This window comes from Rhinolophus sinicus, chromosome 18 (genome assembly GCF_057876585.1).
Source record: "Rhinolophus sinicus isolate RSI-liver-muscle chromosome 18, RSI-T2T, whole genome shotgun sequence".
Lineage (NCBI taxonomy): Eukaryota > Metazoa > Chordata > Mammalia > Chiroptera > Rhinolophidae > Rhinolophus > Rhinolophus sinicus.
Window position 1 is genome coordinate 42,946,119 of NC_142518.1, and position 26,994 is coordinate 42,973,112.

The 26,994-nt window shown below is 38.1% G+C and overlaps 1 protein-coding gene across 7 annotated transcripts in view; it reads right to left on the bottom strand.

Moving 5' to 3' along the window:
• Window positions 1-26,994, bottom strand: part of HEPH (hephaestin) — an 89,278-nt gene that overhangs the window by 50,492 nt on the left and 11,792 nt on the right. For all 7 annotated transcript variants that reach the window (XM_088795297.1, XM_019717518.3, XM_019717521.3 and 4 more), the window contains exons 4-10: window positions 26,300-26,512; window positions 25,004-25,186; window positions 23,683-23,937; window positions 21,283-21,451; window positions 19,877-20,013; window positions 4,614-4,745; window positions 822-1,033 (exon numbers count right to left, since the gene is read on the bottom strand). In XM_088795297.1, coding sequence (XP_088651423.1) covers window positions 822-1,033; window positions 4,614-4,745; window positions 19,877-20,013; window positions 21,283-21,451; window positions 23,683-23,937; window positions 25,004-25,186; window positions 26,300-26,512 — 1,301 coding nt within the window. The remainder of the gene's footprint in view (window positions 1-821; window positions 1,034-4,613; window positions 4,746-19,876; window positions 20,014-21,282; window positions 21,452-23,682; window positions 23,938-25,003; window positions 25,187-26,299; window positions 26,513-26,994) is intronic.

Here is a 26,994-nt window from a genome sequence, read left to right on the forward strand (position 1 = left end):
CTGCCTAGAACTGCAGTTGTCACTAGACAGTTTTTCCTCAGGTAACTTCAAATTGCAAGTAGGTTCAGGAGGTCCAAATAAAGTGACAAGACTTGGGGAGAGGAATTGTGAAAGGGAGCAAGGAAGAAGCACAAGATGAGGATTATGGAGAAGAGTTACAGAGTATGATGACGTAGAAGAGAGCCTATAGTCACTTGGGGAGGAGTGAGGAAAAGTGGCTAGGAGATCAGGGGAGGACTCTGGTGGGATTAGAAAATAAGAAAAAAGTAATTATAATAATTATTAATATGCTATTTATTATTATTATTACTGCTAACATTACTGAGTGCTTTCTAAGTACCAGACACTGTGCTAAGCACCATATGGATTATTTTAATTAATCCTCACAGAAACCCAAGATATCTTCTTCCACTGTGAACCCTTTACTACAGATGAGGAAACTAAAGCAAAGAGAGATTAAGTAACTTACACAAGGCTACACAGCTGGAAATGGTGAGCTGGATATATATGAAAGAAGACAACCAAATATTAAAGCAGATTTAGGAATTTGGAGCAAGGGTTAGGGGCCACTGAGATGAAAAAAATGAGATGAGAGGATATAAAGTAGAAAGGAACAGAGACTAAGGAAGATGTGTGTTTGTGAGTGAAAAAATAACATGCAAGATACCATGAGGTCACCAATTATTAATATCTGATTCAAACCTCGGTTAATTTTTTCTATTCCCTCATCTCTAGAACCCAGTTCCGTGCCTAACTCCTAGTCAGCAACCCAGCTTTATCCTCCCCTCAACAGACTTTCTAGCTAGAACCCCTGCCAATACCTGTTTGCCATCTGCACCCAAAGCACCAGCCTTGCACACTAGCAGGGGGCCCACCAGACCAGAATTTGTATCCTTTATGGGATCCACAGCAGAAAAGTACATCCAGGTGAGACAGGAAGGATCCTGAGCAGTAGGGCCGGCGTGGGGGGGTACTGTCCAGTGGTATGTTACTTTCTCAAAAGGCTTGGCCAGTAAGCCAGGGTGGGATGAACCTGCAGGGGAAACATGGGACTCATTACTCACATTGGCTAAAGTGAGGATCATCAGTTTCAAACAGTGAGGTAAAGATCTTAGACTACAAAGGCATTTTGGAGCAGCAGCAGGAACAGCAGTAACATTGAATATTAAATATTGGAATGAATCCTGGGTAGGAGTCAAGACACTAGAGTTTGTTTCCTGGTTCTGCCACATCTTGTTATATGAACTGGAGAAATTTAAACTTCCCCAAACTTTTCCAAACTCATAGGACCTAAGAGTTATGAGGCCCAAAAGGTGTCTTTAAAACTTATTTGGAATACCCCTCATTTGAAAACATATATTTATCTGCTCTTATATTCCTACCTCTGTCAAAAAATTTCCAGAGATGGGAGATTAACTACCTGTTATCATAGCCTGTTTCATCTTTTAATAGTTACGATTGTTGAACACTTTTTCCTTCATATATATATATATATATATATATATATATATATATATACACATCTATACATCTATACATCTATATATATATATATATATATATATATATATATATATATATATATATATATATATATATATTGGACGTATATGTGTGTATATGAAAAACACTAAGGCTGTAAGTTCTTAAATGAACACAAGTCATGGTTAAGCACATAAAAATTATTTTAAATTTTCAAACCTATTAGTAATCATAGTAGTACCAATAAAATAGCTAGATAACTTTTGCCCGTCAAATTAGCAATATTTTACAAATTAAAATAGTCAGTGTCAGTGAGAAATGATTCAGATGGCACTTACCCCTCTCACTCAGTTATAAAAAGGGTACATGAAAATAACCTTTTTGGGGGAAAAAATGTTGGCAAAATGTATCAAAAGCCTTAAAAAGGTTCATATCCACAAAAACTGTTAAGATATACAATAAATACTAAAAGGAATATTCAACCTAATGCAAATCAAAACAACAGGGAGTTCTGTTGTTGTTTGCCTACAAGACTGACATTTTGACCAAGATTAAAATGGCTGCCCTGTTTTGGTGAGGTTTTAAGAAAATGGGTCTTCCCTTTCAGTTACTAGTGACGGAACTCAAAATTGATGGGACCGCAAATTTTTCCAAAGAGCAATTTGGATGAAGTTACCCAAAATTTTAATGTGTGTACCCTCAGACACAGTGATTCCACATCATAAAAATATATTCTGGTTTTTTTTTTTTTTTTTTTTTTTTTCTCAGTTCATAATTTATTAATTTCACAAAGTGTAAGACTTGTACACAACAGCTACAGAAATTACTGAGGAAAATTAAAGAAGACCTAAGTAAAAGCAGAGACATTAAGTGTTAATGAATTAGCAGCTTCAAAATTAAGATGGCAGTCCTCTCCCAAATTGATCTATAGATTCAGTAATCCTCATGAAAATCCCACAGGCTTTTTTTTTTTTTTTTTTGGTAGAAACTGGCATTCTGATCCTAAAATTTATCTGAAAATGCAAAGGATCATAATAATTTTGAAAAAGAACATAAATGACTTATACAATGTAACTCCAAAACTGTCTATAAAGCTACAGTAATCAAGACAATATACAGATGGCATTAGGACAGGCATATAAGTTAATGGAATATAACAAAGCCCAGAAATAAACTCTTGAATTTATGGTCAACTGATTCTTGACAATGAAACTAATTAATAAAAAAAAAATAATAAAAAAATAATAATAATAAAAAAAAAAAAAAAAAAAAAGAACTCTGCTTAACTCAAGGTCACAAAGATTTTCTTCTATGCCTTTTTCTAAATTTATAGTTTTAGCTTATTTTGGCCAAATATTTTTGTGTATTATGTATGGTAGGGTGTCTAAATTCATCTCTTTGCATGTGTATATCTTATTGTTACAGCACCATTTTTCAAAAAGACTAGCTATTCCCCCATTGAATAGCCATGGCTATTCTGGTTTTTTAATTAAAGTTTATTGGGGTGACAATTGTTAGTAAAGTTACATAAATTTCAGGTATACAATTCTGTATTACATCCTCTATAAATCACATTGTGTGTTCACCACCCAGAGTCAGTTCTCCTTCCATCACCATATATTTGATCCCCTTTACCCTCATCTACCACCCCCCTCCCCCTTACCCTCTGGTAACCACTAAACTATTTTCTGTGTCTATGAGTTTTTGTTTCTCATTTAAAAAATTGTATATATATATACATATATATATATATATATATATATATATATATATATATATATATATATATATATTCTGAAGAAATAATCATAAAAGTGTGCAAAGAAGCATATACAAAGATATTTGTAGTATAACCTGTAACAGGATGGTATAACTTAGTATGCTATTAACTTACCTTTCCTTATTCATTCATTGTTCACTTGAAAATTTCAAACATATAGAAAAATTTAAAGGTTAGAACAATAATCACCCTACCACCTGGAGTTGATTGTTAATTTTCTGCATGCTTTAATTCATCTACATCTATGTGTATGTATATCTACACACACATATATACACACACATAGTTTTTGTTTGTTTGCTTTTGCTAAATAATTTAGAAGTAAAATGCAAGCATCATGATATTTTATTTCTAAATATATCAGTAAGCATCTCCTGTATTACCACAATAACATTACCACACCTAAAAAATACATTAATATCATCTAATATCCATCCTATATAAAAAAATTTCTAAATTATTTCCAAAATGTCTCTTAAGGCTATTTTTTATAACTAGAATCAGATAAGTTTTACATGTTGCCCGTGGTGTTGTCTCTTTAATTTTTTCCCCTATGGCATTGACTTCTTGAAGAGATTAGATCAGTTACCTTGTAGAAAGTTCTTTTAGTATAGAGTTGACTGTAATTTTGCCCTTTATGCTTTCAGTATTTTTAATATTTTTGGCTTGGGATTAGCATGTGTTAATATTCTCATAGAAAACAAAAAATTAATTACCCAATAATCCCACTTTAGGATTCCCTCCAGAGACAGAAATCCAAACCATATGTGTGTATTCATTCATTGCAACATGATATACAATATTCTACAATAATGGAAACTAATTTACTTGTACAAACAATAGAGGATAAGATAAAACAATTACGGCAAATCCATATGACGGAGTATTATATAGTCATTAAAATATTTATAACATTATTATGTAATTGGAAAATGGACAAAATATAATGGTAAGTGAAAATAGTGTGATATAAAACTATGCAAACCACATGATCACAAATCCATAAATATATATATATATATATTTTATAAGCACAGATAACATATTAAAAGGTATATAAAATGTAAGGGCATTTTATCCAGGAATGATGTTTATTTATTTTATAATTTTCCACATTTTTCAAAATTCCATAACATATATATGTTATTTTTATAATCAAAATATATTTAAAAGTGGTCTCTTATTGAGTCCAGCTCTGCCTTGCTATAATATCATATATTCATTCAACAACATCCACACATGGCTGTTAATTCTATTTCCTTTTCCCTCCTTCCCTCCCTTATTTATTGGTCCTTTAGAGCTACCTGCTATTACCTGCAGCCCACATTAGCTGGAAACCCTGCCTGCTTACCATCATTGTACACAGTTCCCTCGTAGTCTTTCTCATAAAAGACCCCATGAGGCTGTATGCTAAATGCCTGTGAGGCCCGGTTGTAGAAGGTCACCTGGATGGTGTCGCCCACCTCAGCCCGGATCACTGGCCCTGTTAAATGGCAAGAAGAGACAATAAAAATGAAAACAGGGATAGCAAGGGAGGATGGAAACAGAAAAAGAGGGAAGGAAAGAAAAGGGAAGTGAAAAAGAGAGCTCCTGTCTTTGCAATGATAAGAATAATCTTTTGCAAGTATATTGCAATTTACAGCTATAAAAAACACATTAAAATCCATTGTACCATTTTCATCCTCAAATATCATTCTAAGGTATACAGGGCAGGGGATATCTTCAGTTTACAGATGAAGAAAGTGCAGCTCAGAGAGGTGGAATTGATCTGCTCAAATTTGAATGACTGATTAGGGAAAGAGACAGGGCCTAAAGACAGGGCTTTCTCCCACCCCACTGCCAGGTCTAATTACATTTCCCTTGCCTTTATTGCCCCAGTTCCCATAGTTGCATTTCCTGGTAGGACCAATCTAAATATCTGAGCTTGCCTGAATCCTAAACCAATTCTGAACAGATAAAATTGATATCTTCCATCCAGTTTCTGAACTAGGTAGTCTGGCCATGACTACTGTACTTTTCTTGCTCCACTACCCACCACCTCTGACCTAGATTAGGTCACTTTGAGACCAACCAGAAATACCAATACAATACCCTCAGCACTTATGCTGAATCTAACCCTAGCTCAGAGTTTCTGGCTTGGTTTCTACTAAATGCGCACACCTAATGATCGACCTCTGTTCAAGACTGGTGACCAATACCCCACTCATAATAATGGATGAAACAACCAGACAGAAGAGGAGTAAGGAAATAGAACATTTAAACAACACACTAGGCCAACTAGATCTAACACATACAGAACACTGTACCCAACAACAACAGGGTACATATTCTTCTCAAGTGCACATGGGAAACTTTCCAAGATAGACCATACATCAGGCTTCAAATTAAGACTCAATAGATTTATAAAGATACTATATGAATCGTCTTCTCCAACCACATTGAGATGAAGTTAGAAATAAATAAGAGAAGGAAAAATGGACAATTTAGAAAATTGCAGAAGTTAAACAATGCATTTTTAAAGAACCAATAGATCAAAGAAGCAATCACAAGGCAAATTAGAGAATACTTAGAAGCAAACAAAAATGAAAATAAAAAAATAGAGATTGACATCATCAAAATGGCAGCGTGAGGTGAGCCTCTGTAAAGCTCCCCCGGAATTTAAAACTAATCCAAAAACAATAACTCCACACGGGACTCCCTGCACAGTGGACAGGCAAGAAGAAGGGGCCCACTACTGAATTCACCTAAAGGTGGGCTAATCGCACGAGCCCGGGAGGATGAAAGGGAGAAGTGCCGTGAAGGAGCTGCGTCAGAGCCGGATACACCCCTGGCTCGGGGATACGAGCTCGCTGCATCCCGGAACTACCGCAGATGCAGGAGAGGAAAGAACTCGAAATGCTAGGGCTTTGCTTATGGCCCACAGGGCTGAGGGGGCAGCATATAACACAGCTGAACTCAACGCTCACGGCAGAGACCTCGGAGAAAAGACAAGGGAAGAAAGCTGAAAATGGTTTAAGCCCTTACTGCCGAGCAGGGAATGGAGGCCTTAGGCAATGAGACTGGCCGCCCCCTTCCTACAAACCCAGGGCTCGGCCTGCCCCCACTGGCCCGATGATGGAAGTGGAACTGTAGCAGTGTCACAACAAAAGAACAGAATAATTGCTGTTCTGAGAACTGTGAACCGCAGACACGGATTCGAAGCCCACCTAGTTCCACGAAAGGGGAGGGAGCTGTGGAGGCGGGACCGGCTGAGGTGGTGGTTGCGGCCATTGCTCTGGGCCACCGCTCACAACTCACCTGACCCCTGGCCCCAACTATCTTGGCGGATCCCTGCAGGAGTAAACAGAACTGCTGAAACATACAGGCTCTGAATCTGGTGCAGGAAGAGTTTTGGAACTTCAAAAGCTCTCCGCATACCCACCAGGACACTACGCCCTGTGACCCAGGCAAACAATTAACAGAGGAGAAGCCCGTCTCCCAAGGAATCCCCCCTTGTGTGAGAAGCTGGAATGGTGCAGAAAAAACATAGCACTACTGTGAGAGAGAGAGAAAAAAAGGCTGCAGTCTGAGAGAAAACAAAACATTCTACCAACAAGTACAGGAAAAAAAAAGAAAGACCTCTTCCTATCAACCCGTTGCAGAAGCCACTCCTGTAGAAGTCTAGGAAGAGAAATAATAAATCAGTAATTGCCATGAATAACCAAGGCAACAAGACAGCTCAGAAAGAAAGTGTAAAGTCTCCAGAAAAGGAACTTAAAGATATGGAAATATGTGACTTAAATGACAGAGAATTCAAGATTGCAGTTCTGAAAAAAACTCAACGAGATGCAAGAAAACACAGAAAGGCAGCTTAATGAACTCAGAAACACAATCAAAGAACATGAGCATTTCACGAAAGAGATTGAAATTTAAAAAAAACAACCAAATAAAATTTCTGGAGATAAGAACTCAATAGAAGAAATTAAGAATGAAATAACCAGCTTAGGCAGTAGAGTTGACCAGATGGAAGAAAGAATCAATGACATTGAAGATAGAAACCTGGAACTTACACAGATGGAAGAAGAGACTTGAGACTTAAAAGAAATCAAAGAACTCTACAAAAACTTTCTGACTCCTTCAGAAAGAGAAACATAAGAATAATGGGCATACCAGAAGGAGAAAAAAGACAAAAGGGAACAGAGAATATATTCAAACAAATTGTCAATGAGAACTTCCCAAACTTGTGGACAGAACTGGACCCTCGAATCCAAAAAGCAAACAGAACACCTAGTTACCTCAATCCCAACAGGCCTTCTACAAGGCACATTGTATTGAAGCTGTCTAAAATCAACGAGAAAGAAAGAATCCTCAAGGTAGCCAGGGCAAAGAAGACGGTAACTACAAAGGAAAGCCTATTAGATTATCGTCAGATTTTTCAGCAGAAACTCTACAAGCCAGGAGGTAATGGAACCAAATATTCAAACTATTGAAAGAGAGAAATCATGAGCCAAGAATAATATATCCAGCAAAGATATCCTTTAGATATGAAGGAGGACTAAAGACCTTTCCAGACATACAGAAGCTGAGGGAGATTTCTAATACACGACCTGCACTACAAGAAATACTAAAGGAGGCTATTCGACCACCATCAACAGGGACAATTTGTGGCAACAAAAATTCAAAATGGGGGAGAGTAAAGGCCTGAACCAGAATACGGGAATGGAGAAAGTAAGCATGGTGAAGAAAATGGAATACTCTAAATATCAAATTTTCTTTTACATAAACTTAAGGGTAACCACTCAAAAAAAATCCAGAACTGAAATATATACTGTAACAAAAGAAGAAACAGAGGGAAACATCATAGAATACCACCACACAGAAATAATAGACAACAACAAAAAGGCAAAGAAACAATGGCGACACAGCCTTACCAGAAAAGTAAAGATAGAATGACAGGAAATCCTCACATATCGATAATCACCCTAAATGTAAATGGACTGAACACACCAATAAAAGGCACAGAGTAGCAGATAGGATAAAAAAACTAAACCCAACCATATGCTGTCTCCAAGAGACACATCTCAGCTACAAGGACAAGCATAGACTCAAAGTGAAAGGGTGGAAATTGACACTCCAAGCAAATGGTACCCAGGGAAAATCAGGTGTAGCCATAATGATATCAGATGAAACAGACTTCAAGGTGAAAAAGATAAGAAGAGACAAAGATGGACATTTTGTAATGGTAAAGGGGACTTTACAAAAAAAGACATAACAGTCATCAATATTTATGCCCCCAATCAGGGAGCACTGAAATATACCAAGCAACCACTAACAGAACTAAAGGGAGAAATTGACCAAAACACAATTATACTAGGGGACTTAAATACATCATTGACAGCTATGGATAGATCATCCAAACAGAAAATAAATAACAAAATAGCAGCCCTAAATGACACATTAGATGAAATGGACATAATTGACATTTATAAAGCACTTCATCCTAAAACATTAGACTATACATTCTTTTCTAGTGTACACGGAACACTCTCAAGGATATACCAGATATTGGGACATAAAATCAGTCTCAGCAAATTTAAGAAGACTGAAATCATACCAAGCATACTCTCTGATCACAAGGCTTTGAAATTGGACATCAACTGCAAAAAGAAAGCGGGAAAAAAAAACAAATACATGGAGATTAAATAACATACTTTTAAAGAAGGACTGGGTCAAAGAAGAAATTAGAGGAGAGATCAAAAGATACATAAAAACAAATGACAATGAAAATACATTCTACCAAAATTTTTGGGATGCAGCGAAAGCAGTTTTAAGAGGGAAATTTATCTCATTACAGGCCTATCTCAAGAAACAAGAAAACTCCCAAATAAATAACCTCATGTTACACCTTAAAGAACTAGAAAAAGAAGAACAAGTAAAACCCAAGGTCAGTAGAAGAAAGGAAATAACAAAAACTAGAGCACAACTAAATGAAATAGAGATCAAAAAGGCAACAGAAAAAATTAATGTGACAAAGTGCTGGTTCTTTGAAAAGATTAACAAAATTGACAAACCCTTGGCTAGACTCACTAAGATAAAAAGAGAGAAGACAATAAGTAAGAAAATCAGAAACGAAAAAGGGGAAGTTATCACGGACACCACAGAAATACAAAGGATCATCCAAGAATACTATGAAGGACTATATGCAACCAAATTCAATAACCTAGAAGAAATGGACAAGTTCTCAGAAACATATAGCCTTCCAAAGCTGAAACCATGAAGAACTGGAAAATCTAAACAGACCCATCACCAGTAACGAAATTGAATCAGTCATCCAAAACCTTCCGAAAAGCAAAAGTCCGGGACCAGATGGCTTCACTAGTGAATTCTACCAGACCTTCAAAGAGTATCTACTACCAATCCTGCTCAAACTCTTTCAAAAAATTGAAGAAGACACAGTACTCCCTAACTCATTTTATGAGGCCAACATTACCCTGATACCAAAACCTGGTGAGGACAGCACAAAACAAGAAAACTGCAGACCATTATCTCTGATGTATACAGATGCAAAATTTCTAAACAAAATTCTAGGAAATCGAATACCACAAAGCATTAAAAAGATTATTCATCACGACCAAGTGGGGTTCATCCCCGGGGCACAAGGATGGTTCAACATCCGCAAATCCATCAATGTGATACACCACATAAACAAAATAAACCACACAAATCATACGATTATATCAAATGATGCAGAAAAAGCATTTGAAAAGATAAAACATCCGTTTATGATTAAACACTTCATAAAATAGGTATAGAAGGAAAATACCTTAACATAATAAAGGCCATATATGACAAACCCTCAGCTAATCTCATAATTAATGGTGAAAAACTGAAGCCCTTTGCTCTATATTCAGGAACACGACAGGGCTGTCCTCTATCACCTCTGCTTTTCAACATAGTGTTGGAAGTCCTTGGCAGAGCAATCACGCAAGAGAAACAAATAAAAGGCATCGAAATTGGGAATGAAGAAGTTAAATTATCACTCTTTGCAGATGACATGATGCTATATATAGAAAGCCCTGAAGACTCCACCAAAAATCTATTAGAAACAATCAACGGATACAGTAAATTTGCAGGCTACAAAATCAACGTACAAAAGTCCATTGCTTTCCTATACACTAACAATGAAATTTCAGAAAAAGAAATACAAAAAACAATTCCTTTTGCAATTGCAACAAAAAGACTAAATACCCAGGAATAAACTTAACCAAGCATGTGAAGAACCTATATGCTGAAAACTATAAGACATTTTTGAAATAAATTGAAGAAGACACAAAGAAATGGAAAGACATTCCGTGCTCATGGATTGGAAGAGTCAACATAGTTAAAATGGCCATATTACCCAAAGCAATATACAGATTCAATGCAATCCCCATCAAAATCCCAATGGCATATTTTAACGAAATAGAACAAAAAATCACCAGATTTGTTTGCAACCACAAAAGACCCCGAATAGCCAAAGCAATCTTAAGAAAAAAGAACAATAATGGAGCTATCACACTTTCTGACTTTGTCTTGTACTACAGGGCTACAATAATCAAAACAGCATGGTATTGGCAGAAAAACAGACACATACCAATGAAATAGAATTGAGAACCTAGAAATAAAACCACATAAATATGGACAGACAACTTTTGACAAAGAAGCTAAAAACATACAGTGGAGGAAAGACAGCCTCTTCAATAAATGGTGCTGGGAGAATTGGATAGCCACGTGCAGAAGAATGAAAGTGGACTGCTATTTGTCACCATGTCCCAAAGTTAATTCAAAATGGATCAAAGACTTAAGCATAAGACCTGATACAATAAACTGCATAGAAGAAAACATAGGTACTAAACTTATGGACCTTGGGTTCAAAGAGCATTTTATGAATTTGACTCCAAAGGCAATGGAAGTAAAAGCTAAAATAAACGAATGGGACTCTATGAAACTTAAAAGCTTCTGCACAGCAAAAGAAACCATCTACAAAATAAAGAGGCCACCAACTGAATGGAATAAGATTTTTGCAAACAGTGCCTCCGATCAGGGGCTAATATTCAGAATATACAAGGAACTCATGCAACTCAACAACAAAAAAACAAACAACCCAATTGAAAAATGGGCAGAGGACTTGAAGAGACACTTCTCCAAAGAGGACATACAAATGGCAAATAGACATATGAAAAAATGCTCAACATCACTAATCATCAGAGAAATGCAAATCAAAACCACAATGAGATATCACCTCACCCCAGTCAGAATGGCTATCATCAACAAGACAAATAGTAACAAGTGTTGGAGAGGCTGTGGAGAAAAAGGAACCCTCATACACTGTTGGTGGGAATGCAGACTGGTGCAGCCGTTATGGAAGGCAGTGTGGAGGTTTCTCAAAGAATTACGAATAGAATTGCCATATGACCCAGCAATCCCTCTTCTGGGTATCTACCCAAAAAATCTGAAAACATTTAGAGATAAAGACACGTGTTCTCCAATGTTCATTGCAGCTTTGTTTACGGTGGCCAAGACATGGAAACAACCAAAATGTCCTTCGATAGATGAATGGATAAAGAAGTTGTGGTATATATACACAATGGAATACTATTCGGCCGTAAGAAAAGATGATATAGGAACATTTGTGACAACATGGATGGATCTTGAGAGAGTAATGCTGAGCGAAACAAGTCAGACAGAAAAAGCAGAGAACCATGTGATTTCACTGATATGTGGTATATAAACCAAGAACAACAAAAGAACAAGACAAACAAATGAGAAACAGAAACTCATAGACACAGACAATAGTTTAGTGGTTGCCAGAGGGTAACGGGGGCGGGGGGTGGGGGGTGGGAGATGAGGGTAAGGGGGATCGAATATATGGTGATGGAAAGAGAACTGACTCTGGGTGGTGAACACACAATGGGATTTATAGATGATGTAATACAGAATTGTACACCTGAAATCTATGTAATTTTACTAACAATTGTCACCCCAATAAATTTAATTAAAAAAAAAAATTACAAATAGAATTGCCATATGACCCAGCAATCCCTCTCCTGGGTATCTACCCAAAAAATCTGAAAACATTTATACATAAAGACGCGTGTGCTCCAATGTTCATTGCAGTTTTGTTTACGGTGGCCAAGACATGGAAACCACCAAAATGTCCTTCGACAGATGAATGGATAAAGAAGTTGTGGTATATATACACAATGGAATACTATTCGGCGGTAAGAAGAGATGATATAGGAACATTTGTGACAACATGGATGGATCTTGAAAGTGTAATGCTGAGCGAAATAAGTCAGCCAGAAATAGCAGAGAACCATGTGATTTCACTGATATGTGGTTTATAACCAAAAACAACAAAAGAAAAAGACAAACAAATGAGAAACAGATACTCATAGACACAGACAACAGTTTAGTGGTCACCAGAGGGTAAGGGGGATGGGGGGTGGGGGTGGGAGATGAGGGTAAGGGGGATCAAATATATGGTGACGGAAGGAGAACTGACTCTGGGTGGTGAACACACAATGGGATTTATAGATGATGTAATACAGAATTGTACACCTGAAATCTATGTAATTTTACTAAAATTGTCACCCCAATAAATTTAAAAAATAAATTTGAAAAAAATTGTGACTAGAATTATCATATGACCCAGCAATCCCTCTCCTGGGTATCTACCCAAAAAATCTGAAAACAGTTATACATAAAGACATGTATGCTCCAATGTTCATTACAGCTTTGTTTATGGTGGCTAAGACATGGAAACAATCAAAATGTCCTTTGATAGATGAATTCATAAAGAAGTTGTGGTATATATACACAATGGAATACTATTCAGCGGTAACAAAAGATGATATAGGAACATTTGTGACAACATGGATGGATGGATGAGAGTATAATGCTGAGCTAAATAAGTCAGACAGAAAAAGCAGAGAACCATATGATTTCACTGATATGTGGTATATAAACCAAAAACAACAGAAGAATAAGAGAAACAAATGAGAAACAAAATCTCATAGACACAGACAATAGTTTAGTGGTTACCAGAAGATAAGGGGCGTGGGGGTGGGAGATGAGGGTAAAGAGGATTAAATATATGTTGATGAAAGGAGAACTGACTTTGGGTGGTGAACACACAATAGGATTTATAGATGATGTAATACAGAATTGTACACCTGAAATCTATGTAATTTTACTAACAATTGTCACCACAATAAATTTTAAAAAATAATAATAAAAAAATAAAAAACAATACATCATATACCAAAATATGAGATGCCGTGAAAATAGTGGTAAGGGGTAATTTATAAACACTTACATTAAAAACAACAATAACAAAGGAAAGATATCAAATCAACAACCTAACTTTACAACATATGTAATTGCAAAAGAAAAATAAACTAAACCTAAATGTAGCAGAAAAAAAGTATATTAATGATAAATGTAATAGAGAACAGTAAAACAACAAAGAAAATCAACATAACCAAATGTTGTTTCTTCAAAAAAATTAACAAAATTGACAATCACTTAGCTAGATGAAGTAAGAAAGAAATAGAGAAGACTCAAATTACTAAAATCAAAAATGAAAGTGCAAACATTAATACCACTCCTAGGGAAATAAAGATTATAAGAGAGTACTATGAGCAATTTGCACCAACAAATTGATTAACCTAGTTGAAAATGTACAAATTCTGAAAACAGAAAACCTATTTAGCCTCAAACATAAAGAAATAGAACATCTGAATAGGTCTGTAAGTAGTAAGGAGACTGAATTAGTAACAAAAAAATCTCACAAAATTTTAAAGCACCGGAACTGAGGGCTTCACGGGTGATTGCTACCAAACATTTAAAAACTAATACCAATACTTCTCAAACTTTTCAAAAATATTGAAGAGGAGGGAATACTTTTCAACTCATGCTATGAAGCCAGCATTACCATGTTATCAAAGCCAGACAAAGACATTAAAGAAAATCACACACTAATATCACTTAAAAACATTGATGCAAAAATTCTTCTTTATTACATTTATTGGGGCAACACTGGGTACTAAATTACATAGATTTCAAGTGTACATTTCTATATAATACTTCATCTACATATTGCATTGTGTTCACACCCAGAATCAGGTCTCCTTCCATCACCGTATATTTGATCCCCTTTTCCCTCTCCTGACACCACTCCTCCCCATGTCCCCTCTGAAAACCACGGAGCTGTTGTGTCTATGAGTTTTTGATGGTTTGTTTTGTTCCTTTCGGTGTTTTTAAAAGATTTTTTATTAAAATACAGCTAAGATACAATATTATATTAGTTTCAGGTGTACATCATAGTTATTCAACAGTATCCATCTAGCTCTATGCAGTTTTATTACCACATTATTGATTTTATTCCCTATGCTAAATAAGTGATCACACGATAAGTCCAGCAACTATCTGACACACTACCATACTATCACACTATTATCTTCCCCCACCATTTTTGAAATTTTCAATTAGAGTTGACATTCAATATTATTTTATATTAGTTTCAAGTGTACAACATAGTGGTTAGATATTTATGTAATTTAGGAAGTGATCCCCCTAACTAGTACCACCTGGCACTACACATAGTTTTTACCACAGTATTGATTATATTCCCTATACTTTACATCCCCATGACTATTTTGTAACTATTAATTTGTATTAATACCTTTACCTTTTTCACCCTTCCCCAACCCCATTCCCATCTATCACCCCGATAGATCTAGTACCTATCTGGAACCATACATAGTTATTACAATATTATTGACTATATTCCTTATGCTATACCCTACATCCCTATGACTACTGTGCAACAAACAATGTGTACTTCTTAATCCCTTCCCCTTTTCACCCATCGCTAACACCCTCTAATCTTAAAGAAGTCCCTCTAAGATTCCTTGTACTACTGGTTTGGTGATGACTTTGGTGATAACTGGTTTAGCTTTTTCTTATCTGGGAAGTTCTTTATCTGTCCTTCAATTCTAAATGATAGTTTGCTGGGTAGATTAATCTTGGTTGTAGGTCCTTGCTTTCCATCACTTTGAATATTTCCTGCCACTCCCTTCTGGTCTGCAAAGTTTCTGTTGAGAAATCAGCTGACATAATTATGGGGGCTCCCTTGTAGGTAACTGTTTTTCTCTTGCTGTTTTTAAGATTCTCTCTTTGACTTTAACCTTTGGCATTTTAATCATGATGTGCCTTGGTGTTAGCCTCTTTGTATTCATCTCGTTTGAGATTCTCTGCACTTCCTGGGCTTGTATATCTATTTCCTTCACCAGGTTAGAGAAGTTTTCTGTCATTATTTATTCAAATAGGTTTTCAATTCCTTGTTCTCTCTCTTCTCCTTCTGGTATCCCTATAATGTGAAGGTTAGCATTCTTGATGTTGTCCCAGAGGCCCCTTAAACTCTCCTTGACTTTTTTTATTCATTTTTCTTTTTGCTGTTCTGGTTGGGTGTTTTCTGCTACCTTGTTTTCTACATCGCTGGTTTGATCCTCTGCTTCATCTAATCTACTGTTGATTCCCTGTAATATATTCTTAATTTCCATTATTGTATTCTTTATTTCTGACTGGTTCTTTTTCATGTTTTCTATCTCCATTTTTATGTTTCCTGTCTCTTTGTGAAAGTTCTCCCTGAGATCAGTGAGCATCCTTATAACCAGTGTTTGGGACTGCATCTGATAGATTGCTTGATTCCATTTTGTTTACTTAATTTTCTGGAGCTTGGTTCTGTTATTTTATTTGAGACACGTTTCTTTTTCTCCCCATTTTGGCTGTCTCCCTGTGTTTGTTTCTGTGTATTCGGTAGGGCTGCTATGTCTTCTGGTCTTAGTAGAGTGGCCTTATGTAATAGGTGTGCTGTGGGGCTCAGTCTTTCTGGTGAGCTCAGCCATGCACTCCAGATGTATCCCTTGTGTGGGTCGTGTGTGCCCTCCTCTTTTAGTTGAGCCTTGGTTAATAACTGCACATCAATGGGAGGCACTGACCCTTGCGCTCACTTGTTGTGAGGACTGGCCTGAGTACAGTGGAAAAGTTGTTGTGCAGGGGTTGACCCTACAGAGCAGTATGTACCTCAACAGGCCTCAGATGCCTGCCGAATTTGTCCCTTGGGTGTGTTGTACTTGGACATGGCTACGTGATGCTCCAGCTTGCTTTCAAGCTGGCCACTGGGAGTACCAGCCCCAGGACACTCTTGGAGGGGATCTGCTAAAGGTTAAGTTCAGCCACAGCCTGTGCCCCACTCGGGGCCACCCGGCAGGAGCCACAAAGAAATCAGCAGATGGCTTCCACCTGTGCAGTGCTTGGATATGCCTTGAAAGGCCAAGCCACAAACCAAGGCTAGCTTCTGCTAGTGCCAAGCGAAGGGCTGCTCAACCAGAGGTACAAGATATGTTCAAACCAGATGCTACTTATCTGGATTCCACGAACCTTTGAGACACCCTAGGAAAGTCTGCAGTTTGAGCTAAGGCAGGTGGTTTGTATGAAAAAGCCACTGGAAGTGGCTTGGGCATGCCTGAAATTTGGGCAGGGCAGGGTCTCAAATTGCCAGGGCATGGGGAATGTGCACCGCTTGAATCTGTATGCCAGGAAGGGGGAGGGCTCCCCCAGTTCCTCCATCTAGGAGAAAACCGCCTGTCCAGCCCCTGTCCCAAGTTAGACAATTCAGTTTCCACCATATGTCCCTGCCGCCTTTCCAGCAGCTGCCCCAGAGCTGGAGCTCAGAGCAAGTGATTCCATTGGTGGGTAAGTCTCCATGCACGGTGCCTTTAAGAGGAGGAGCTTGGAGTGCAACCACCCTCTCTCTCACTCAGTCACAATTCCTGCTTGTTTTCATAACCAGAAATTATGGGGAGTTCTCTCCCTGGCACTGGAACCCTGGGCTGGGGTGGGGCTTGGACCTCTCGCTGCTCTGGGCAGTGGGGGAGGGGACCTCCACAGCCAAAATATCCCTCCCGATCTTTAATGGTCTCACGCCAATGTGGGACCAGCCCATTCCAATGCCTCTGCCCCTCCTACCAGTCTTGAGATGGCTTCTTCTGCACGTCTTTAGTTGGAAACTTTGGTTCAGTGAGATTTTAGGCAATTCTCAATGATGGTTATTTTGTAGTTTAGTTGTAATTTTGATGTGTTCGTGAGAGAAGGTAAGGACAGTGTTTTTCTACTGTGCCATCTTGATCTAAAAGCCTGTTTTATTCTTTTGTTGGTTTCAGTTTTAAATCCCACATATGAGTGAAGTCATATGGTTTTAGCTTTTCCTGTCTGGCTTATTTTGCTAAGCATACTAATTTCCAGATCTATCCATGTTGTCGCAAATGGAAGTATTTCGTTTTTTCTTATGGCTGAGTAGTATTCCATTGTGTATATATACCACATCTTCTCTATCCAATCATCTATTGAAGGACTCTTTGGTTGTTTTCATGTCTTGGCCACCATAAATAATGATGCAATGAACACTGGGGTACATATACCTTTATGGATAAATGTTTTCAGATTTTGGGGGTAGATACCCAGGAAAGAGATTGCTGTGTCATATGGTAAGTCTATTCTTAATTTTTTGAGGAACCTCCATACTGTTTTCCATAGTGGCTGTACCAATTTACATTCCTACCAACAGTGTATGAGGGTTCCTTTCTCTCCACAGGTCCTCCAACACTTGTTATTATTTGCCTTGTTGATTATAGCCATTCTAACAGGTGTCAGGTGATATCTCATTGTGTTTTTGATTTGCATTTCCCTAATAGCTAGTGAATTTGAGCTTTTTTTCACATATCTGTTGGTCATTTGTATCTCTTCTTGGGAAAGTGTCTGTTTAGGACCTCTGCCCAGTTTTTAATTCAATTGTTTATTTTTGTTGTTGTTGAGTTGTTGAATTCCTTATATAGTTTGGATATCTGTCCCTTATCTGAGGCGTTGTTTGTAAATATCTTCTCGCATTTGGTTGGTTGCCTTTCTGTTTTGTTGATGGTTTCTTTTGCTGTGCACAAGCTGTTTTGTTTGATACAGTCCCATTCATTTTTTTTGTTTGTTTTGCTTTTACTTCCCTTACCTTTGAGGTCAGATTCATAAGATCAATGTACAAAAATCTATTGCATTCCTACATATTAACAATGAAATTTCAGAAAAAAGAAATAAAAAAAATTCCTTTTGCAATTGCAACAAAAAAAATAAAATACCTAGGAATAAACTTAACAAGGATGTGAAGGACCTATACACTAAAAACTATAAGACATTTTGAAAAGAAATTGAAGAAGACACAAAGAAATGGAAAAATATTCTGTGTTCATGGATTGGATAAATCAACAGAGTTAAAATGACCATATTACCTAAAGCAATATACATATTTAATGCAATCCCCATCAAAATCCCAGTGGCACTGTTTAAAGAAATATAACAAATAATCATCAGATTTGTATGGAATCACAAAAGACTCCAAATACCCAAAACAATCCTAAGAAAAAGAACAATGTTGGAGGTATCACACTCCCTGACTTCAATTTGTGCTACAAAGCAACGATAATAAGAACAGCATGGTAGTGGCAGAAAAACAGACACACAGACCAATGGAATAGAATTAAAAACCCAGAAATAAACCCACATATATGTAGCAGATAATATTTGATACAGGAGCCAAAAACATACAATGGAGAAAAGACAGCCTCTTCAATAAACAGTGCTGGGAAAACTGGAAAGCCACATGCAAAAGAACTAAACTAGACTGCTATCTATCACCATTTTCCAAAATTAACCCAAAATGGATCAAAGACCTAAATATAAGACCTGAAACAATAAACATCATAGAAGAAAGCATAGGTACTAAACTTATGGACCTTGAGTAAAAAGAGGATTTTATGAAAATATCTTAACAAAATGCAAGCAAAACAAGTTCAGCAGCATATTAAAAGGATTATATACCATGACCAGATGGGGTATATTCCTGGAATGCGAGGATGTTTCAACATATGAAAATTAATCAATGTAATACACCGTATTAGCAGAATGAAAGAAAAAAACACACGATCATCTCAATTGATGCAGAAAAAGCATCTAACAAAATTCACCATTTCATAATAAAAACATTTTAAAAACTAGGAATAAAAGGGGACTGCCTAAACATAATGAAAACCCACAGCAAGCACCATACTCAGTGCTGGAAGACTGAAAACTTTTCCTCTGAGATGAGGAACAAGGCAAGGTTGCCTGCTTTCACCACTTCTTTTCAACATACATGTATTACTGGAAATTCTAAGATGCTCACTGAAAAAAGATTCAGTAGTAAAGTAAGTATGCAAAATGCTACATATTCTTTTGGAGATTCATGATCAAAAATAAATCCAAATTTCTGAGTAACCTTGCAGCAAAGAACACTATTTGACTATGTTTTATTTGACTATGTTTAACCTAGAGTTTTGTAAACACATTCAGACCCATAACCCTTCTTCATAAAATCATCTCTTGGTACTCACTTCGGGAGATGCTGATCTAGAGTGTGCCTCTGAGCTGCCCCCAGGCTCCAGTTTCTAAATCCTCCCTAGTTCTCTGGCTCTAGTTAATGAATGCCATAAGTTAAAGATTCCTCACCCAGGATTCCAAGATGGTTATCTTCCTCCAGGTGAACCTTTTCCTGGAATGTTTCATCTTGAAAGGCTTCATATCGGACTTTCCAGTAAGTGCCCCCAATTCGGCTGGAGCTCTTCTTGAAAAATTTTTCTGAACCACTGGCATACAAGGAGGCAAATGTCACATGATATAATGATGTATCAAACAGAGTCCCATCTCACCCTTGGTCTCATCAAGTTATGGATCTTTATGGTTAGAAAAGACCTCAGAGATCATCCAGGGTTAGCTTCCACCCAGTGAGGTTGTCTCCTCTGGTGACACCACTAATAAATAATATGCAGCTTGTGCTTCAGCCTTTCCAAGGTCAGGGAAATAATTTTCAGAGAAACCAATCCCTCTTACAGTTGAATAGTTTTAATGATTGGAGTTTGTTTTTTTTTATTTTTTTATTTTGTTTTGTTTTTTGTTGTCATTGTTGTTTTTATTATAATAGGTTGAAATATTCTTGCTTGTAAGTTCCAGACACTAACACCAGTTCTGCCCTCCTGAGTTACTTAGCCTTACGTCTGTCCTGAATCATCTTTAGGTACTCGAGATCCTTTCTCCCCCTACTAAAAAGTACCATTAATTCCAAAATGAAAGCCAACTAACTTAGCAAAACCAGCTGGAGATTCTAGAAGCCATGGTGAGACCCAAGTGCCTACTTTCTTATGTTTTCTGCAAATGCATTCCATTATTTCTTGCTGGAAGAATAAACATGATGGGTGCTGTAGGATATTCCCCCAAACTCTCTTAGACATCTACCAAATGCCTCTTCAGCCAAAGACCTGAAATCACTGATAGGCCAGTGAGTAGGTATAACTTACGGCCTAGCAACTGAATAGGGTACTAACTTGCTCTATCTTGCCCAATCTGACTCACGAATTAGAAAGGAGAATTTGGAGAAATTCCTCCAAAAGGATGGGCTTGGAAAAGCACAAGGCAGGTTGCTTCCCCTCTTCCCACATTTCTGAGAGTGCTTTTTACACTCCTGTTTAAATGCCTCCTTCAGAGTATGGGAAAGAAAGAAAGGAGCAAGGAGGTGAATAATGGGTAAAATAAAGAGGAGTTTGAGAAATGCCATTTCAGCTGATCTTGTCCCACCCAGGCCTCCTTTTCTGGATGTTGCTTGGGATTATAGCAAGACTAATTACAAACACAGCTAGAACCTTTTGCTGGGGATATGACATAACCCTACAGCAAGCTTTGTAGCTCCCCAAAAAGAAGCTGTTCAGGGGGGCAAAATAATTTGGTTAACAGTTGTGTCATGTAATTCCAGTCAGACAATGATTGTGATACCCAAGTAAAAGTGAGAGATTTCTGAGAGGGAGTAATAGGTATTTGGGGCTGGGCCCAGGTATAGGGAAATAAAGCCCACTACTTCTTACCTGCCTGGTTCCCTCAAATTCTTCCCAGTATTCCCGTCATGCCCCATTGGGCCGTAGTCCCATTGAATCTCATGGGCCGCAATGAAGTATTGCCGGACTTTCCCTGTTAGTAGGTTCATGGTGGGGGGCATGGAGCAAGACTTGACATCGTAGAGTGCTTGCATGCCATCTGGAGGAAGAACATCGTGGCTGGCCCCATTTCATTCAACAGGTCTGCTACAGACATCCCACTTTCCTCCTTCTCCTAATGTTTCCTCCTCCCATTCTTCACTAGGCTCTTTACCCCTGCCTCCAAATGGACCATTTTCTTTCACTCCTTAAGAGCCTGACTGGGCCAGAGGGAGCCCCAGGTGGGAATTCAAGTACCTCCACCTGCTCACGAGCACTGACTCATTTACCAGATCTTTACTTCTGCCTCTGCAAAAGGCTTACATTGTACAGATATCACAGAGCTTGGAAGTCTGAATACCTGAGTATAAGTCCCATCCTTATCAATAGGACGTTAGGCAAGTCAATTCCTATATCTGAACTTTAATCCCTGTTTTGTACATGAGGAGAATAGGAAATCTGCCACACTGGGCTAGTGGGAGCATCAAATAAAATAAAGAGGAGTAAGTGATTTGTAAAGAGGGACTCTTCCCAAATAATGGAACATATTCTATACATGGAAATTAAGCTGCAGACTTAGAAAGAACTGTCAGGAAAACATCGATTCTAAGTAGTGTCTCCAAAATGTGGAAAATGTTACATTGAGGTATAGTGGTAATCGATGATACTGCCTTATATTTGCTTGGCAACTTATAGAGGCCATTTAAATACATTATCTCATTTGAGTCTCACAACATCCCAAGGATATTTGAAATTGTAAAATAGAAATCTGGGATATAAAAAAAGATGAGGAAAGGATATTCATCTTTATTGAATATATATATATATATATATACCTGATATATATATATATATATATATATATATATATATATATATATATATATTATATATATCAGGCCCTGTGTCAGGTGTTTTACATATGTTGTCTCCTTCAATCCTCATAATCACCCTGTGAAACAGACTTTTAATATCTTCTTTCCCAGGTGGAAAAAAACTAAGGATCAGAGAGGTTAAGTATCTTTCCCAAGATAACACAGCTAGTCAGTGGTGCAGTTGAGATTTAAGCTCCTATCTTTTAACTGCAAATTTGAGTGCTCATTTTCTTCTCTGATATCTACTATTTTGGTCTCATCATTCCCCTGGTCTCTAAGATTCAAAATCACATTATTGCTCTGAAATCCTGTTACAACTTAATGAGGTAGGAATCATTGTTGTAATCTTCAGATGAAGAAACAGAGGCTTAGAGAAATGATATGACTTACCAAAGTTAACTCAGCAACTGGTGGGACCAGGATTTGAATCCAGGATTGTCTGGCTCTAAGACCCATGCTTGTTCTACTTTGCACTGGATTCCTAACCTCCATCTGGATTCATACTCACTTACCTAGGTAACTTTGGGACCAAGGGAAGACCCTGGTTATGGAGCATGGGTAACTGGCCCCTATTGGGAAAAGCCTTCCACCCCAGACTCATTATCCCACCTACTCAAATAACTCCTCACCTACTCAAATTCATTTTCACATACTCACATATCACTTTCTTGACATCCACCTACTTTACCATATATCAAATAATTCTAGAAAGGGAGAGCTGAAGATGATCTTCGAGACTATTTAGAACAAATCTCCCATTTCATAAATGTGGCAAATGAGGCCTAGAAATGGGAGGGACTTTTCCAAAGTTATTAAAGTGAGTTTTTCACAGAGCTGAGATAACAACTGAAACCATCTACTCACCTATCTGCTCTTTCCATTGCCTCATATGTTCCTCCTCTCTGCTGATGCTCCTCAATGTGCTATGCCATTGCTCCAACCATTCTCCCTCTGAAAACCAAACCTTCTATCCCTATTTCTGTTGGATCCCCCAGAGTGTCACCACTTGCCCACAATACTCCATGATCCCCTGCAAAAGCCTTACTCTTCATTAACTGATCTCTTCTTTACTCCCTGTTCAGTCAGCTGCAAATACCCCCATGTCTTAATTCCTTAGGATTCTGAGTAAAGAAACAAACAAACAGCAGCTTAAAAGTCTACTTATCCTTCCCTATATCATCTTATGTTAGAGATGAAGAAGATGAAACCCTGAGAGATATACCCGAGGTCACCCTACAATTTAATGGCTGAGCCAGGAAAGAACCTGGGTTCCCAGAACTCTAGTGTTTCACCCTTTATTCCTAGCTGTCTCACCTGAAAGACCTATCTTATGACTCCAGGTCAGAAGCCCAGACTCCTGTTGACCGTATTGCCACCTTCCTCCCATACCTCAAGGGTCAGAGATGTTGGATCTCACCTTGCAAGTGACTATTCACTTGACAGCTAATTAACCATATGCCAACTTCCTGGGGCACCATCTCAGCAGTCACAAAAGTGGCAGGAAAAATGTGAGCCACATCAGTGCGGTGGCCCCGGATAGTCAGCATCTGTCCATGAAAGAAAGCTGTGTGGACATCTACTTCATTGCCCATGCCAAACAAGTGCCAGGCCACACGCTTCTGTGCACACATGCTCAGTTCTGGTAAGTTCCCAAATACAAAGCCATTGATTGCTGAAAAATAAAACCCAAAGAAAATATCAGAGTTAGGGAAAGACAGCCCAAAGGAAAAGCCTTACAATTTGACAATAATAAAATATAACATTTAGATGAGGTTTTAAAGAGCACACTGTGCTGACAATATACATTATCTCATTTAAATCTCACAAACAACCCTGGGAGATAGGCAGATACCAACGGTATCATGCAAAAAATGAGAAAAGCCTGGCTCAGAGAGGTAAAATTACTTCCCTCTCAAAGTCACAGAGCTATTAAGTGGTAGAGCCAAGATTCCAACCCAACAATCCAAGGAAGCTTTGTAAGGAATGGGGTTTATTTTGTATGCTATTCTTTCCTTCCAGGACAGTTTCCTTCTAAAATTTCCACAGGACAAGTGTCAATTTAGCTGACTAATGACTATGGTTATTATAAGCAATTGGTATAAAATTCAAGAGAAATTTGAGCTATCCAACTCATCCCTCACAGTAAGCTTCCCTCTGAGTTTTTACTTCCCCTTGGGACTGTCTGGCTTTGAGCCCACCTTTGTCACCAAAGGTAAGTAAGTCACTCCTTTAATTAAACAAAAGTAAAGTCAACTTGTTTCTATCCCAAAATCACTTCTCTGCCCATGCCTCAGGGCTTTTGCACCTTTAGTTAGTGACATATTATAGGCAATATTTTTTTTTCTCCACAAAGTGGATAATTCTTCCAACTTTCACCCTTTTTAGAACAAAGAAATGTTAACTAACTATATCAGTGGACAACTGAGCATATAGTATATAACTTTGGAATCAACAGTCTGGGGTATTCCACATTGAGGAGGCATGGCACCTAATGACAAGAGCACAGTATGCAGTCAGACAGCTCAAGGTTGGAATTTTAGCTGTGCTGCTTATCTGCTGTGTAATCCTGGAGCCTCAGTTTCTTCACAGGTAAAAAAGGGTAAAGCTACCTACTACTCCTGGTCCTCATGAGGATTGAAAAGGACCAGAGATGTGAAATCACCCACCATCTGCTCTGCCCAGGGGAGACCCTTCATCAGGGTTCACTGTCACGGTGTGACCCCCGCCTCCCAGCTCACCATGCATTCTATTGCTCTCCTGAAAGGCCTCGTCTTCTTTGTCCACTGAGGAAGGGTTTGAACAGTAAGTGGCAATGTTGTAATCGATATGCCAGCTAAGATTCTCATCTACCACACTGAAGAGCAGGAAGAAATAATTGTCCACATCTTGCCGCCGAGGAGGGGAGTTACCATCCAGGGTTCCTAGTGCAAGTAAGAAAGGTTGCTTGAGAACCTCTTATCCTTAGCAAGAGTGAGCTGCCAGGGGTACTCATAAAAAAATATAGGAAGACAGGAGGCCTTAAGAGTCTGTCAGCAACAGAAAAGCAGATGGAACCTTTTGCTACTAATTTATATTTCCAAACTCTTCAGATAAAACCATCAATTCAGTTGAGCCTAGGACTTGAAGGTAGGCACATAGGATCTAAAATAATTCCCTCCCACCATCCCTGCCTACGTCTTCAACCCAGGGCCTTAAACTGATCAAACTATTGAAACACCCATATCTTCAGGCCTGACTGTACCTAAAACATACCCTATCTCCAACGAAGTCCCAAATCCTGATGGCTATACTTTTAATCCTATTCACGCTTAAACTCTTATCACATATCTTACTTTTTTATTAAAGTTTATTGGGGTGACAATGGTTAGTATAGTTACATAGGTTTCAGGTGTACAATTCTGTAATGCATCATCTATATATCACATTATGTGTTCACCACCCAGAGTCAGTTCTCCTTCCATCACCATATATTTGATCTCGTTTACCCTCATCTACCGCCCCCTCCCCACTTACCCTCTGGTAACCACTAAATTATTGTCTGTGTCTATGAGTTTTTGTTTCTTTGTTTGTCTTGTTCCCTTGTTGTTTTCAGTTTTATATACCACATTATCAGTGAAATCATATGGTTCTCGACTTTTTCTGATTTATTTCACTTCATATAATAGTCTCAAGATCTATCCATGTTGTTGAAAATGGCACTATTTCATCTTTTGTTATGGCAGAATAGTAGGCCATTGTGTATATATGCCACATATCTTACTTTTATGTGACTTGACTTCCGTCATTACTGATTAGAGTTTTTTTTTTAAGTGAAATTAGAAAACAAAATTAAAAAGTAGAAAACGGATTTTTTGTAGAAAAAATAGAAAAATAATAGTGTAAAGGGAGGTTGGCAGGGTTTATTTCTGCTAATAAACAAGGTTCTAAATTAACACTCCTCAGGCTTCTGCTCAATATGTAGGTGGTTTAACTATATCACTACTTCCCATAGAGATCCCAAACTACATCTCATAGTTCAGCCTTCGGGCCTGTACCTCTTTTACAGGTGATAAGAGGTCCAATGAGGCCAGTTGCAATGTCTCGTGGAGCATCTACATGAGAATGGTAGACCCAGGTGAGGCATGCTGGGTCAGCATCAGTGGGTGCATGGCCTTCTGGAATGGTCCAGTTGTAGATGTGGCTGCCTCCCGGGGGAACAGAGTCATCAGCTTTCAGCCGACCAGAAGAGCCATCAGGGTATAGGGAGCCTAGAAAACGAAATTGCACATGCCCAGTCCCAGGGTGAGAGAGAGGGAACCAGGAAGATATAGAAACCAAGATAGGGCTGACATATAAAACATCTAGGTACAGTCTTACAGAAGATAAGGTCCAGCACAGTGTTCTTCACAACTTGAGGAGGGCACAGATTCAAGTAATATCTAGCCAAAGAGCCCCACACCTCACATCAACAATAGGTGGAGAGGTATCAGCCATCAGGGAAGGAGCTGTGGCCATGAAAACTACTCCACGGCCTGATCTAGTAGTGTCCTAGTGCAAAGCCAGTGGCATGGAGGCAAGGGAAAGTACAGAATTATTTCCCTTCAAGCACTCACTTTGGAAAATAGAAAGCAAACAATCAGAATTTCAGTTTAAAGGAAACTTAATGATCAGTTGGTCTACTTACCCATTTTATGGAAGAGAAAACTGAGGAAAAATAACTTGCCAAAAGTATAGAGAGTTAGTGGCCAAG